Genomic DNA, 13,226 nt, shown 5'->3' with positions numbered 1-13,226 from the left:
TATATGTGTATGTTGATCAAATGCTCATATTCAGTGTCTTCACCCCTTCACAGCAGACAGCTATTTCTTAAAGGGGCTGTACAGTACTGGTTGAGGTGGGGATTCATGTTTTTTGATATCCTAAGTGAGATAATGAGAAACCTCTTATGAAATATGAAAGAGCATGTAATTTTAAGAAGGATTCAACATTTATTTGATGAAAATTGGTTTTCAAATGGCTGAGATATCCAAAAAAGTGATAATAATAAAAGAATACAGGCCACAACTTTATTAGGATCTCTTTGTTTTACCTTGTTTTTGGATATCTCGGCCACTTCAAAACCGATTTTCATCAAATAAACTTTTGATACCCCTTAGAATTGCAAGCTCTTTGACATCTCATAGAGTGGTTTCTGAATATCTCGCAAAACGTTAAAAGCTAAATCCTCACCTCGACCAGAACTGTACACACCCTTTAACCAGTACCTCTTCTCTCACCAGAGACCCCAATGATCTGATGTGGTAGGGAAGAGGCGAGATCTGATCACCATGCTGATCAAGGAGTACCGAATACCACTACCACTGAGTGTGGAAGAGTATAGGATTGCCCAGCTCTACATGATACAGGTTAGTCCCACGTATATTAACTTGCTGCTTTAACGATTTGCCCTTTGACGGATGGAAGGGCATTAGCTGGTGTATTGATCTATTGAAAATCCATTTTCTTATTTTTTCATTTTCTTATTTTTGCTAGGGAATGTCATCTTGCAAAAATTATTGTGTATCTTGTTCCAGGTGAAATGTGTGTACAAGTATGTATGTAAGCATGCATGTATGTGTGTGTTGTATGTACACTGTATTTACTCATACCATAGTGTACGCATGTGTGTATGTGTGTGCACTTTAAGTGCAGTATGTTTGCAGTTGTGTGTGTATGTAAAGATGTGTATCACTCTGTGCATGGAACTCTTTTTAAAGGTGATCCTAAGTGTCCATGTAGGGGTGAAAAAAAAAAATCAAATTACCTCAATACAACTAAAATTTTATATGTATGGCATCCCAAAACATTATGTTTCTTGAATATGATAATTATTGAAATTTGTGCGTAGAAAAAATCTGAGTTATCAATCAGTTATGTTGGGGCTTTAGACTGAAGCACATTTGTGCGTGAGCTCCCCCCCCCCCCCAAAGCCTAGAATTTTCATATTTTATGTACAAACATTGTTAGGCAATGACATCATCAGTTCATTTACATATTTCTTTTGACTGTGCAAGAATTACTCTGTGAATATTAGCAAAACTTCACTATTTCCTAACTTCCCTAATTTTTATCTGATCTTGATAAAACGTCCACTGTTGTGTTAGAAAGCTTTTACTTTCTTTGCAGACTACTTTTTTCGACTTGTACAGGGAATTGTCCTTTGAAGCAGCTCAATCAGATTTGACATACTGCAGTCAAGCACTGGTAGTTGAGTTGTGTCGGTCCTGTATTCTGTCACAAGTGTGGTAGTGAGGTATTGAATTATGTCCACATTGAGGGAGCACCTGTACCTTTTCTACCCCGTCATTTTGATCATTGTTTGTGATTCATGGGAGCAGAACCGGAGGTATTGAATTTGGTCGGCCAGGAAATGACAGTTGATGGGTTTATTAATGTCTGCATTTGGCGATCGTTATCGACAGGTCCTGTCTTGATAATGTTACATTTTGATATCCCTTGGTATCTGATGTACGATGATTACTGGTTGAAAGAGTGATGTGGAAAGAAAGAGAGAGAGAGAGAGGGGTGGGGGAGGAAGGGGGATGAGAAGGAGAGAAATGTTAACAAAAGAAGGAAAGATCATTGAAACAAAACAGACTGTTCAATTTTATGAATTTCATCAATTTAAATAATTACGCGGTACCTGCTGCATGCTATAGGGATTACAACCAGCACTGGCTGTCAGACGGATGCTCAGTGGTCGAGTGATAAGATGCCTGTCTTGTGATGAGAAGGTTCAAATACTTGCCTGAGTATGTATGCTCATGATTTTATTTTATTTTTTTTTTATTATGGCTACTACTTAACACTGATTGTAAAATTCAATGCTTGTTGATGTCGATATAGGACAATCAGTCAACTTGTCAATGGGTATACAACAAAACAGATTGGTCGACAACTTGCTGATTGCACATATGCAAAATCAGTCTCATACACAGCATTTCCAAATTTGCTGCTAGTGTTTCTCTCGTAATTGTCCAGTAGTAAGCAGTCCGGTGGACAAGATGCAGTTATTCCTTGTTGCTATGTCAGGCAAGGGTCGGGGTGCAAGTCAGCCAAGTGAGCCAGGTCACACAAGTTCTGTGGTAGCAGAATAAAAGATGTAGGAACTTTTATGATTAAATGGTTCTGGTAATGAATTGTAATTTATGGTCATTGGGGCAGAAATATTTAAAGTTAAATATTCAATACACACTTAATACATGTAGTCTGGTTGAGTTGTATGCCCATCATGTGAATGTCTGGAAGTACTGACTTCATCTATGACGAAACAAACATTGACATGCAGTATAATAGAGAACCTTGTGAAAGTAGTCTGAAATGATTTTATTGTTGTTTGCTCTGGAATGTAGGCCAATCTGAAATTACTCCTTCTTGTATCTGCTATCATCTCTTCTATTTTTCAAAGCTCATTTGTAGAAAATTGTTAACACTAACAGGTCTTGCATCTGACATCTGGTGTGATAATTTCAAAAGAGCATTTGTATCTGTGATCAGACAATTATATATATATATCTTTTATTCGCACAATTAAAGGCAATCAAATAACATAGAAATCACATATACAATAAATAAACATGACAAAAAAAATATTGACAGATTTAAAAATCACGTTTCAAGTCAAACACAAAGAATCAATAATTTCACATAATTCGGTTTGATTAAAAAGATCACAATGTTTGACCCCATCCCTAATGTCTACTAAATCCCTCACTGACTGGGCTTTACACTGTAACTCACTGTCTATATTTAAACTGATATTGTTATACCCAACATTAAGGCGCTCAGCCTCCTTCACATTACTACAAAAAATAGAATTCGGATTTAGGCATGCAACCCTAATGGTAGATTTCAGCAAATTTGAACCAAAATGAAGTGCTTTGCTATGAAATCTCATAAAAATCTGTACGAGCTTTTGCTCAAGGGGAACACTATTAGATAATTCAGCCACAAGATCACAATGAGTTCTATTACTTATCTTCCATATCTTTCTCAGAGCCTTTCTCCATGCAATACAAATATCACTAAATCCCTTACTCAAAATAGACCAAATAGGTGAACCATAAAAACTACAGCAATATTGCTTAAAAAGCTGACACTGTAAAGATGAGTAAATATGTCCAAAATCCGATCTGAAAATGTTAAAACTTCTCCAAAACTGAGCAATGGCTTCATGTACACAACTTTCCTGATCAACAGTACTCAAACAATGTCCCAAATGAGTAGCCCTTTGAATATTTGAGACAGAAGTACCATTCACTGTAACTTGGCAATCAATAGATGGGTTGCCTTTTCCCTTAAAAATCAAAAACTGACTCTTCTTACCATTAAATAATATATCATGTTCTTGAGCATAATTTTCACATATATCTATCAACTTTTGTAAACCCCTTTTTGTTGGGGCTAATAGTGACAAATCATCTGCATAACCCAGACAGCCTGCATAACTGTCACCCATTGTACATCCAATTCCACTCTCCTGAAGTCTTAAAAACAAATCATCAACATATACCAAAAACAATACAGGGGACAATACCCCACCCTGTTTTACTCCATTCTGCACAGAAAATCTATCTGAACATTTTGAACCCCATCTTACATATAACTTTTGATTAATATATAAACTCACCAACACCCTCAAAATTGCTGGAGATATATTCCTTTGCAACAGCTTTCTAAAAAGTACTGAATAATTCACCCTATCAAATGCCTTAGATGCATCTAATAACATGACATATACATCACTTCTGTTGTAATTATAATAAGAGATAACCTCAGACATAACAAATGTGCACTGAGTTGTTGATGAGTGCTCTTTAAATCCAAATTGCATATCAGAGGTTCTCAAATGATCTTTTTCCAAAAATAAAATCACCCAATCAAATACCTTTCCAATAATACTGCTGAGAGTAATGGCTCTATAATTATCTGAACAAGCCAAAGATTTTCTTTTATCCTTCGGTATAGGAACCATGGTGCCCCCTGACATGCTGGTCGGACAGACTCCATGAACTACCATACAATTAAATAAACATGTCAACCAAACAATCAAAAAGTTTGTTCCATTTATAACATGATCAGAATACATACCCTCATCGCCCCCACTTTTACCACTTTTCAATTTTGCTATACCCTCTCTAACATGATTAACAGTTACCATATTCTCTAACCCCTCAACCATTAATTTCTTATCAATTTCCTCACAAATATCCTTAATCTCATGAGACTCATATGGTACTGAGTTATAAAGACCATTATACTTTGCACTAAAAACCTCTGCAATACTCTCCTCACCACTTAAACCATCAACTGTATTAGCACATAAATTATTTTTTCCCTTTAATTTCTTAACCTCTTTCCATAAATCTCTATACCTATTATCACATAATGCAGCACCCATACTTTCCATTCTTAACAATTCAGAGTCTCTAATAACCTTCCTAACAGCTCTGTGATATCTAGCCCTACTCAACCTATGCTGGTCAGCAATCTCACCAACATGGGGGCAACCAGATGCCTTCCAGTGGTGGTGCCACATAAGAGATTCCTGTCTTAAGGGCTCAACATATTCACTCCAACCAGGAATATATTCGCATTTCTTACTTGCCTGACTGTCCTTACTTGGACCAGACTTGGGGATGCATAATTCAGAAGCATCAATACATGCTGAAATGATATCCTGATATAAACTGTTTACATTATCAAGGTGCTCAATACAATGTACATTTGTGCAGGTTAGCACATCCTTATTACAGACAATCCTATCCAACATATTATCCAGAGTAGCTTTATACTGTAAAATATGTTCATTTGAGGCTCTTTCCCATACTAATTTCTGTACATTTGGTCTATGCGCATACCGGTAATCACTGTAAATTACCTCCACATCAATAATCAATTCAACTGGAACATGGTCTGATATTAAGTGATTGTCTATAATATGACATGATATAATAGATGATGTTAATGCAGAGGAAATTAAAAAATGATCAATTCGTGAATTAGATCTCCCACCAATAAAAGTATAAGGGACAATTGCATTCTCAGCATCAATCCCTATAGATAAACCTACATTGTCAGTGAACTGTTTCAAAACAACAGAATGTGGAGAATTTCTAGAAAAATCAGTATTTAAATCCCCTCCAAACAATATGTGTGAGGGATTAATTCTATGTATAATTTGTTCTACTTCATCCAAAATTTCCACAAATTCCTCATCTTGACAATTATTATCACAAGGCATATAAGCATTGATAAGCAAAAAATCACATAAATTCCCACATTTGAGACGACCGGCACACAGCCTGTTATGTTTGCATTCTACTTCATCCAAACTAAACCCTGCTAAAGCATTGTATAATATAGCACAGCCACCATAGGGTCTTCCTTTTAACATAACATTCTCCGACATAGAACTTTTGCCAATCAGTTCTACATTATCCCCACATTTCTTCAGTTTACTTAATTGACTATTATACAAACAATGCTCCTGTATAAAAAGGACATCATTATTCAACATCAACAATTGCATAAATTCATATTTTGGCCCAGAATCCTTAAAATGCTTACAATTAAAACTACATATTTTTAATTTATTTTTAGTCAGCATATAAAAATATGTAAAAAAGGAAAAATAAACTCAAAAAGTCTATACATCACTGTCCATAGTCCATACTGTCCATACATTTACTGACTCTTCTCGATGTCATGCTCATTTCTTCTATTAAACCACCGTCTAATACACACACCATGTGGCCATAGTTCTGGTTCTAAAACTTTTTGCTCCTCATCCTTGCTCACAGTAATGTGAAATGAGTTGAATTTTGCATCAATTAAAGGGATAGTGTAGTGTTGGTTGAGACCCGGCTTCAGGTTTCTAAGTTTTGTGGTGAGATAATAATAAACCTCCTATGGATGAAATATGAGAGAGCCTGTAATTCCAAGAGGAATTTCATGTTATTTGATGAAAATTGGTTTTGGAATGGCTGAGGTATCTAAAACAAAACAATATTAATAAAAGATGGGACTGAAAGGGGAAAATCACATTTTATTAGGATTGCTATGTTTTATTTTGTTTATCTTGGTTATTCAAAAAGTGATTTTCATCAAATAAACTTTGAATTCCTCTTTTTTAGAATGGTATGCTCTGTAACATTTCATAAATAGTTTCTTAATATCTCGCAAAGAGTTAAAAGCTCAATCATCATCTCCAATACAATACCATCCCTTTAACACTGTAAGGTAGCTGTACAGGTAAACACGCACACACACACACACAAACAAAAAAAAAGACAAAACATGTTACAAGTACATGTTAGTTTTTCTTTTTTGTGTTGATGTTCATGTATAGCACAGTGGTGTGCCTGACTTTTTTCCCATATCTGGGCAGAAGATGGTGATTTAGTTCAACCCGTGAGTCTTGTCTCACAGAGTACTTGGTGTATCCGTACTGCATTACTGATGCATCTCGATGTACCCTTGATCACAAAATTATAATTTCCCTTCTATAAATAGATGAAATACCTTCTAATGGTGTGCATTATGCAGAGATTTTCCCCTCTTCTGAGATTCTGTGCATTTCCCATGGATCAGGTTTGCTTGCCTGTATGCACACTTTTTTTTTTTCTTTCCCCTGTGTGCTTTTTAAAGAGTGTAAAGAGAATAATGTAGAGTGTTTGTGTGTGTTTGTTTGTCTGGTTACTTGTAATAGCACTTAAGTATTAAAGGATATTGAACATGTCTTCTAGAGCTTATTCAAAACATAAACTCTGGGATCTTCTGTTTGTTTTATAAACAATTGTAGCAGTTGTTAAAAGTGTATATTGTATTGTGAAAAATACTTGCAATATGGGGAAAGTCTTATGAAATTAAATGCAATGTATCTGTATTGATGTTGTATCTGTAATGTATACTTCTGAATACATCATCTACAATGTATATATCATTATCATCATCATTGATATAAGAATTTTATATCTTTTTTAATCGAAATACCTTATAATCATTTGAGAATCCCAGTATATATTTGGTAATGATATTTCAAGAAAAGTAGAATAAATTGTGTGTTTTTTTTACTATCACTTTAACAATAGTTCATTATCATCACACAATCTGAGGAGTTTGATGAAGAAAATTACAGTTATCTTGACTTAAGGCCATTGTCTACTTCAGTAATATATTTTAACCCATTGAGGACGAGTCTGGAGTATACTTGGGCAGCCCTTGTTCTTTGGGAAATGCGTGTTGTAGCAAAGTCATCTCGTCCTCAATGGGTGAAAGTACAGTTGTATGTCTGGTGAGAACAGATCAATGCTAGTTCTTTGTTGTTGTTGTTGTATCCAGACTTTGATCCCCAAATGCAACTGCACATTGCCACCTGTTATAACCATGTCTCAAGTAGTGCATCAAGTTGTGAGTTTATCTGGAAGAGAAGGGTTTGTTGCAGCTGGAGGATGCTCAAATCCAGGCAAGAATTGATGCTTCTTGGGCCAAGAGATCTGATGAAAAATTAGTGGATTATTTCATATTGATACATCTTTTATTTGTTGTGTGTCATGTTTGGACTTGTTTAATATATGGCAATTTAAAAGAAGCACTCAATTGCTTTGAGCACACTACACAACCTGTACCATGGGACCATTGATGGTCATCAGTCCCCTCACAAAGACTACTGTATTAAAAACATTATATTTTTGCGACATGAAATTATCGCGAATTGGAGCTGATGGCCTTTTTTGTGCATGATATTTTCTTGAATTGCCTCTAACATTCAGTGCATATAGTGTAGACAAGAACTTTCACTTACATTTTAATTTCGCGAATCTTGGCTCTCGCGAAATTCACAAAATTAAAATGCATGCGAACATTCCTCGGATAAAGTTCCTAGCCTGGGAGCATGACCACAACTGCTAGGGTGCTTGAACCACAGACCTCATGATGTAGAGTCTGTGGTCTCATCCACTAAACCATTTAAACGTTCACGTTGCTGGAGGGAAAGTCAATCACCAAATCATTTGAATCTGGTACTGATTCTGTTACGCAAAAATTTAAATACAGTTGAACCTCTATTATCCGGCCTCCCTTTATCCGGATCTCTCTATTATCCGGACGCAATCTCGCCGTGATTTTTTTAAAAATAATTACGGGAAGAAAGGGGGATTCCCAACTCCTTGAGAACTCCTACCCAAACACACATGAATTACATATTACTTCCAATATGATTAACATACATTGCATCAAATTTCCTTCCAAATTGCTTACCTTCAGACATTTCAACATCCCGAAACATCCCCAAATGTAACAATGAAATGGTTGCAGTATACACATTACTACATGTAGCACTACAATGGGCTACATCAGTACATGTGTAAGTATATGTACATGTATAAAGCATTGAGTCTCCCGTATCCGGCCAAATCCCTTATCCGGATGAGCCCCGGTCCCGACTTGTCCGGATACGAGAGGTTCAACTGTACTGGAAATAAGAAATTTGCAGATCATGATATATTCCCAGCATCTTTCATTTTATTGTCTAATTCTTTGTTTTATGGCAGAAAAAGTCTCGGCAAGAGAGCAAAGGAGCTGGGAGTGGAGTGGAGATTCTCATCAACCAGCCGTACGAGGATGGCCCAGGTGGGAGTGGGCAGTACACCCACAAAGTCTACCATATAGGTAGCCATCTGCCAGGTAAGGCTGAGATCTTGGTGGGGATGAGGAGCGGGTGGATGTGTGATGGGTGCAGTGGAGAGGGGTGTGGCCGGTAGATTAAAGAATGTTTAATACCCTCTTTTACAATGTATGTCTTGTATGAGACAGACAGCTTTTAGCAAGAGAAGCATGTTATCTGTCGTATCTCATTTATTTGATACTCCCATAGCTCAGATATGTTGAAATTAACTAAATAGGATATCGAAACAAACAAACTAACAAACAAACATACCAACAAACAAACAAATGCATTTCTATAGTTTTGTGCCTTTTTTTACAACAAATTTTACAATTCGTTGTTTGTTTGTCATGAGTCGAAATTTTGTTTCTGACAAACTCTTTGTTGTTCATGTATAATTGTTTATTTGCAGATTTTTCAAAAGCTTTTTATTTGCTAAATCTATCACTGATTCTGAATTGATAAGATATTCGAAAAGATAAATGTTACTGTTTCTCTCTCGAACTGGCAACCATCAGAAAATGTCTTTCTGATTTTTTAAAACCAAATTTGATGAAATTTTCCAATTCCTCTAATCTCTCTCTATCAGTAAAAATATAAGATTTGCAGTGAAATTCAGAGTTTCCAATTTGATAATTACAAGGTGATTAATGTCTACAGCAAAATCCCCCCCCCCCCCCACCCCAGACGTCGGTGGTTTGATTGCAGCATTTCAAATGTCCTACTGCATTCATCGTTGATTGGTTTTATCAGCCCCAAAATTAAATCATTGGTTCTATCTCTTTCCAGGATGGTTTCGTGCAATATTACCCAAAACTGCTCTCCGTGTGGAAGAGGAGTCTTGGAACGCTTACCCCTACACCAAGACCCGCTACACCTGCCCCTTTATTGAGAAGTTCTCGCTAGAAGTAGAGACCAAGTATCTGCCAGATGCAGGCCATCAGGACAACGTCTTTAACCTGTCCAGCGCAGAAGCCAAGAGTAGATTTATAGGTAATTCCCTCCGATTGCATGACTTCAAATGTCAAGAGGTCAGCTCTTCGTCAGCCATGTCCATCACACCTGCTTTTTTTAATCATTTTCCAGGAATGAGCAATTATGAATCCTCTCTCACTCTTACTCAAAATAATAATGATGAAAAAATCAAAATGATTTTGCACAGCTAAAAACAAAAACATAGTTGGGAGAGTGGGCGAGATCACTTTTCTTCAGGTTAGTGTGGCAGTCTGCATTATGCAAGGACATGAAATGTGTAGACATGTTTATAGAAAATCACACATATGGATTATATTGCCTACATCAGATCATGCATGCATCATGGCATTGCCAATTTAGGGATAAATTCACTTCACAGTTGATTCTTCCTTTTTAGAAAATGCATTTTTTTTTTTTTTTTTGGGGGGGGGGGGGGGAGTAGTATCAAAACTGTAATTTCAATGAAGGTATTTGAAGTTGTGCCGAAATGCAAACCACACATAAAAAAACAATGTATCCAAAAGTTTCACCTAATAATGCTGTCAAAAGAATAATGTCATGTTTTATTTTTGCCCCTCTCTCTTTTTCCACTTGTTTCAGATCTCATTGACTTTGTAAATGATCCCATCAGTAGCAGCGACTATACCAAAGAGGAGGACCCGCGCACCTTCCAGTCTAAGAAGACGGGGCGGGGTCCACTGAATGACGACTGGCGGCAGCTGGACTCAAACTACGAGTTTGTGCCCCACAGCGGCTGCACCAATGTGATGTGTGCCTACAAGCTGTGTCGCGTGGAGTTTCGATACTGGGGCATGCAGAATAGGATAGAAAAGTTTATTCATGATGTGGGTAAGCACTATAAACGTTATTTCTTATTGTTTTTTTCTCCTAATTTCTTCTATTCTCTCTTTTTTTTTTTTTTTTTGCAGAGTAAGGAAGCATAGAAAATATGAAAGATAAAAGGGAGAATGCTGTGTTACACGACTTTATGTATAGTATTTTAAAAAGTCATATCTCTCTTTAAAGATGCCCCATTTGCTTTCAGTGTGTGAGCATTTCAATACATTCTCAGAGTTTAAGTTTCACATGAAGCACACATTTTCCTCTGACCAAATATTGCATCACATTTTTTGCTTTACGTATTCTATCATTCCATGAGGCATACTTTAAAAAAATTTTATTCCCAAGTGTTCGACTCTGAAGACAATGATGTTCTCAGCTTGCTGGTTAGCAAGTGTCTTGGTTAAGTTGAGCCATCCCTTTAAGCCTCTCGGGGCCATCACACTAATATTTTTGGTGATCATGGATGGACAAGAGTTGCCATGACAGCAGCAGTGTTAATTACTCATTTCTCATTCCTACATGTGCTTCATGATCATGAGTTCAGCCATGCACGGAATTGTCTTACAAGTGCCAATTAGTGAAATGTTATGCAAAATGTGTGGTGTACACATGACTGTGTGATCTTAAGCAGGGTTTGTGTGTTATGAATTACCCTGAAGTTTTTATGCATCGCGATCTTTGAGATGGTATCTTAACATTTGTGTCACTTCTACCATTCCACACCTGTAGCCCTGAAGAAGACGATGCTGATGGCTCACCGACAGGCGTGGTGCTGGCAGGATGAGTGGTATGGGCTCAGCATCGATGACATCAGGCAGCTGGAGCGGGAGGCAGCCCAAGAGCTGCAGGAGAGGATGGCTGAGGCTCACATGGACGAGGAAATCCCGGTCCAGAATGTCCTTAACAGGTAAGCCACACTTTCTCACCATCAAGGGGGTAATATGGTAACATGTTTTTGTGGAATATAGTGATGGTGGTGTTGATGGTTTTGTGGGGGTTGGTGTTGGTATTGGTATGGATATTGGTGATGGTGTTGGCAATGGTGATGGTGGTGTTGATGGTGATGGTGTTGGTATTGGTGTTGGTGTTGGTGTTGGTGTTGGTATTGAAGTTGGTATTGGTGATGGTGATGGTGGTGGTGTTGATGGTGATGGTGATGGTATTGATAGTGATGGTGGTGGTGTCGGTATATGATAGTATTTGTGATGGTGATGGTAATGATGACAGTGATGATGGTGATTATGTTGATGGTGATGATGGTGGTGATGGTGATGGCAGTGATGGTAATGATGGTGATATTGAAGATGAAGATGATGAAGGTAATACTTGTAGTTCTGCTAGAGATGGTAATGACAAGAGTGGTGCTGACAAGAAAGTATGTTCACTGATGTATATTAATATATCAGTGAATATACCAAGTAATACCTTCCTCAATTTACTTCCATTTTCCCTGCACCCGTAGAGACTGCTGGTACCTTCATGCATTTGGCTTGGGTCAGATGTGTAGTGGATCGCTCTGTGGATTTCACACTTGACTGACAATTGATTGATGTAACAATGTCTATTATGCACACAGCGTAGGGCCTCCTTTAATCTGCATTGATTCTCTCTATAAGTGAAGATTACTGCAGGACAGAAAGTACTTCCTCAACAGGTGTCCTGTCCATTATGTGGTCAGTATCTGGTCAGTATCTGGTCAGTATCTGGTGCTCTCAGGGTCTATCAAAGCTCTTCTCCAATATCCTGTGTTGTTAGGGTGACATCCTGACCATGTTCGCAGGATAAAACTTTCAAGGGTTCGTTCTACAGTACAATGTCAATTGAGAATTAACACCCATTTTACTGTTGGCTGATGGTACATTTTTCTTCATTTCTTTCTTTCTCTTTCTCTCTTTCTTTCTCTTTTCTTTTTCTGTCCTGAAGAAGAGAACAGATGACAGACACATATACTGTCACAAGTATCAAAAGATTGGTGGTATGACTTATGAATGTGCCCAATATGAATAATATGCAGTATTTTCTCCAGCGCTTTGATGTCAAATGGAAGAAAGTCATAAGTGCATACAATTCCATTTGTTAAGAACACTTCTATTTTGTTAATTGTGGTTTGGGGGTTTGGCCTGCAATCTTGAAAGCTGCAAGAAATGACATTTTTTAAGTCGGTGGGTCACAAGTAAGCCCCAGATTGTATTCTCATGCATGAAAGTTTGTAAGACCACATAGCTGTGATTTAATAATTTATTATGTGTTTCTTTCAAACATTTTCTGTCATTGAAGTTTATTGTGAACGCATTTTGTGCTTCTCATTTCAACTGAGCCTCCAGTAATTCCTAAGAAATGTTTTGTTTAATAAAAGGTGTAGTATAAAGTGTGCGTAAGACTGGAATGTACAATGCATTTTGGTATCTGAAGAGATACCCTATAGTGTCTTATACATGAATCTTATGTGAGTGTGTGTGTGTTGTTTGCATTATAGTTTAGAGGTTTTTACACTTGGCTTGC

General features: G+C 37.1%; 1 protein-coding gene across 1 annotated transcript in view; it reads left to right on the top strand.

The window, feature by feature from the left end:
• Positions 1–528: 528 nt before the first annotated feature.
• LOC140227515 (protein retinal degeneration B-like) overlaps positions 529–13,226 on the top strand; it is a 58,254-nt gene continuing 45,556 nt past the window's right edge. The window contains exons 1-5 of the mRNA XM_072307916.1: positions 529–606; positions 8,794–8,926; positions 9,696–9,899; positions 10,482–10,730; positions 11,454–11,631. Coding sequence (XP_072164017.1) covers positions 529–606; positions 8,794–8,926; positions 9,696–9,899; positions 10,482–10,730; positions 11,454–11,631 — 842 coding nt within the window. The remainder of the gene's footprint in view (positions 607–8,793; positions 8,927–9,695; positions 9,900–10,481; positions 10,731–11,453; positions 11,632–13,226) is intronic.

This window comes from Diadema setosum, chromosome 4, assembly GCF_964275005.1.
Source record: "Diadema setosum chromosome 4, eeDiaSeto1, whole genome shotgun sequence".
In the NCBI taxonomy this organism is placed as follows: Eukaryota; Metazoa; Echinodermata; class Echinoidea; order Diadematoida; family Diadematidae; genus Diadema; species Diadema setosum.
The sequence above is the reverse complement of the archived record's forward strand: the minus strand, read 5'-3'. Positions and strand labels throughout refer to the sequence as shown.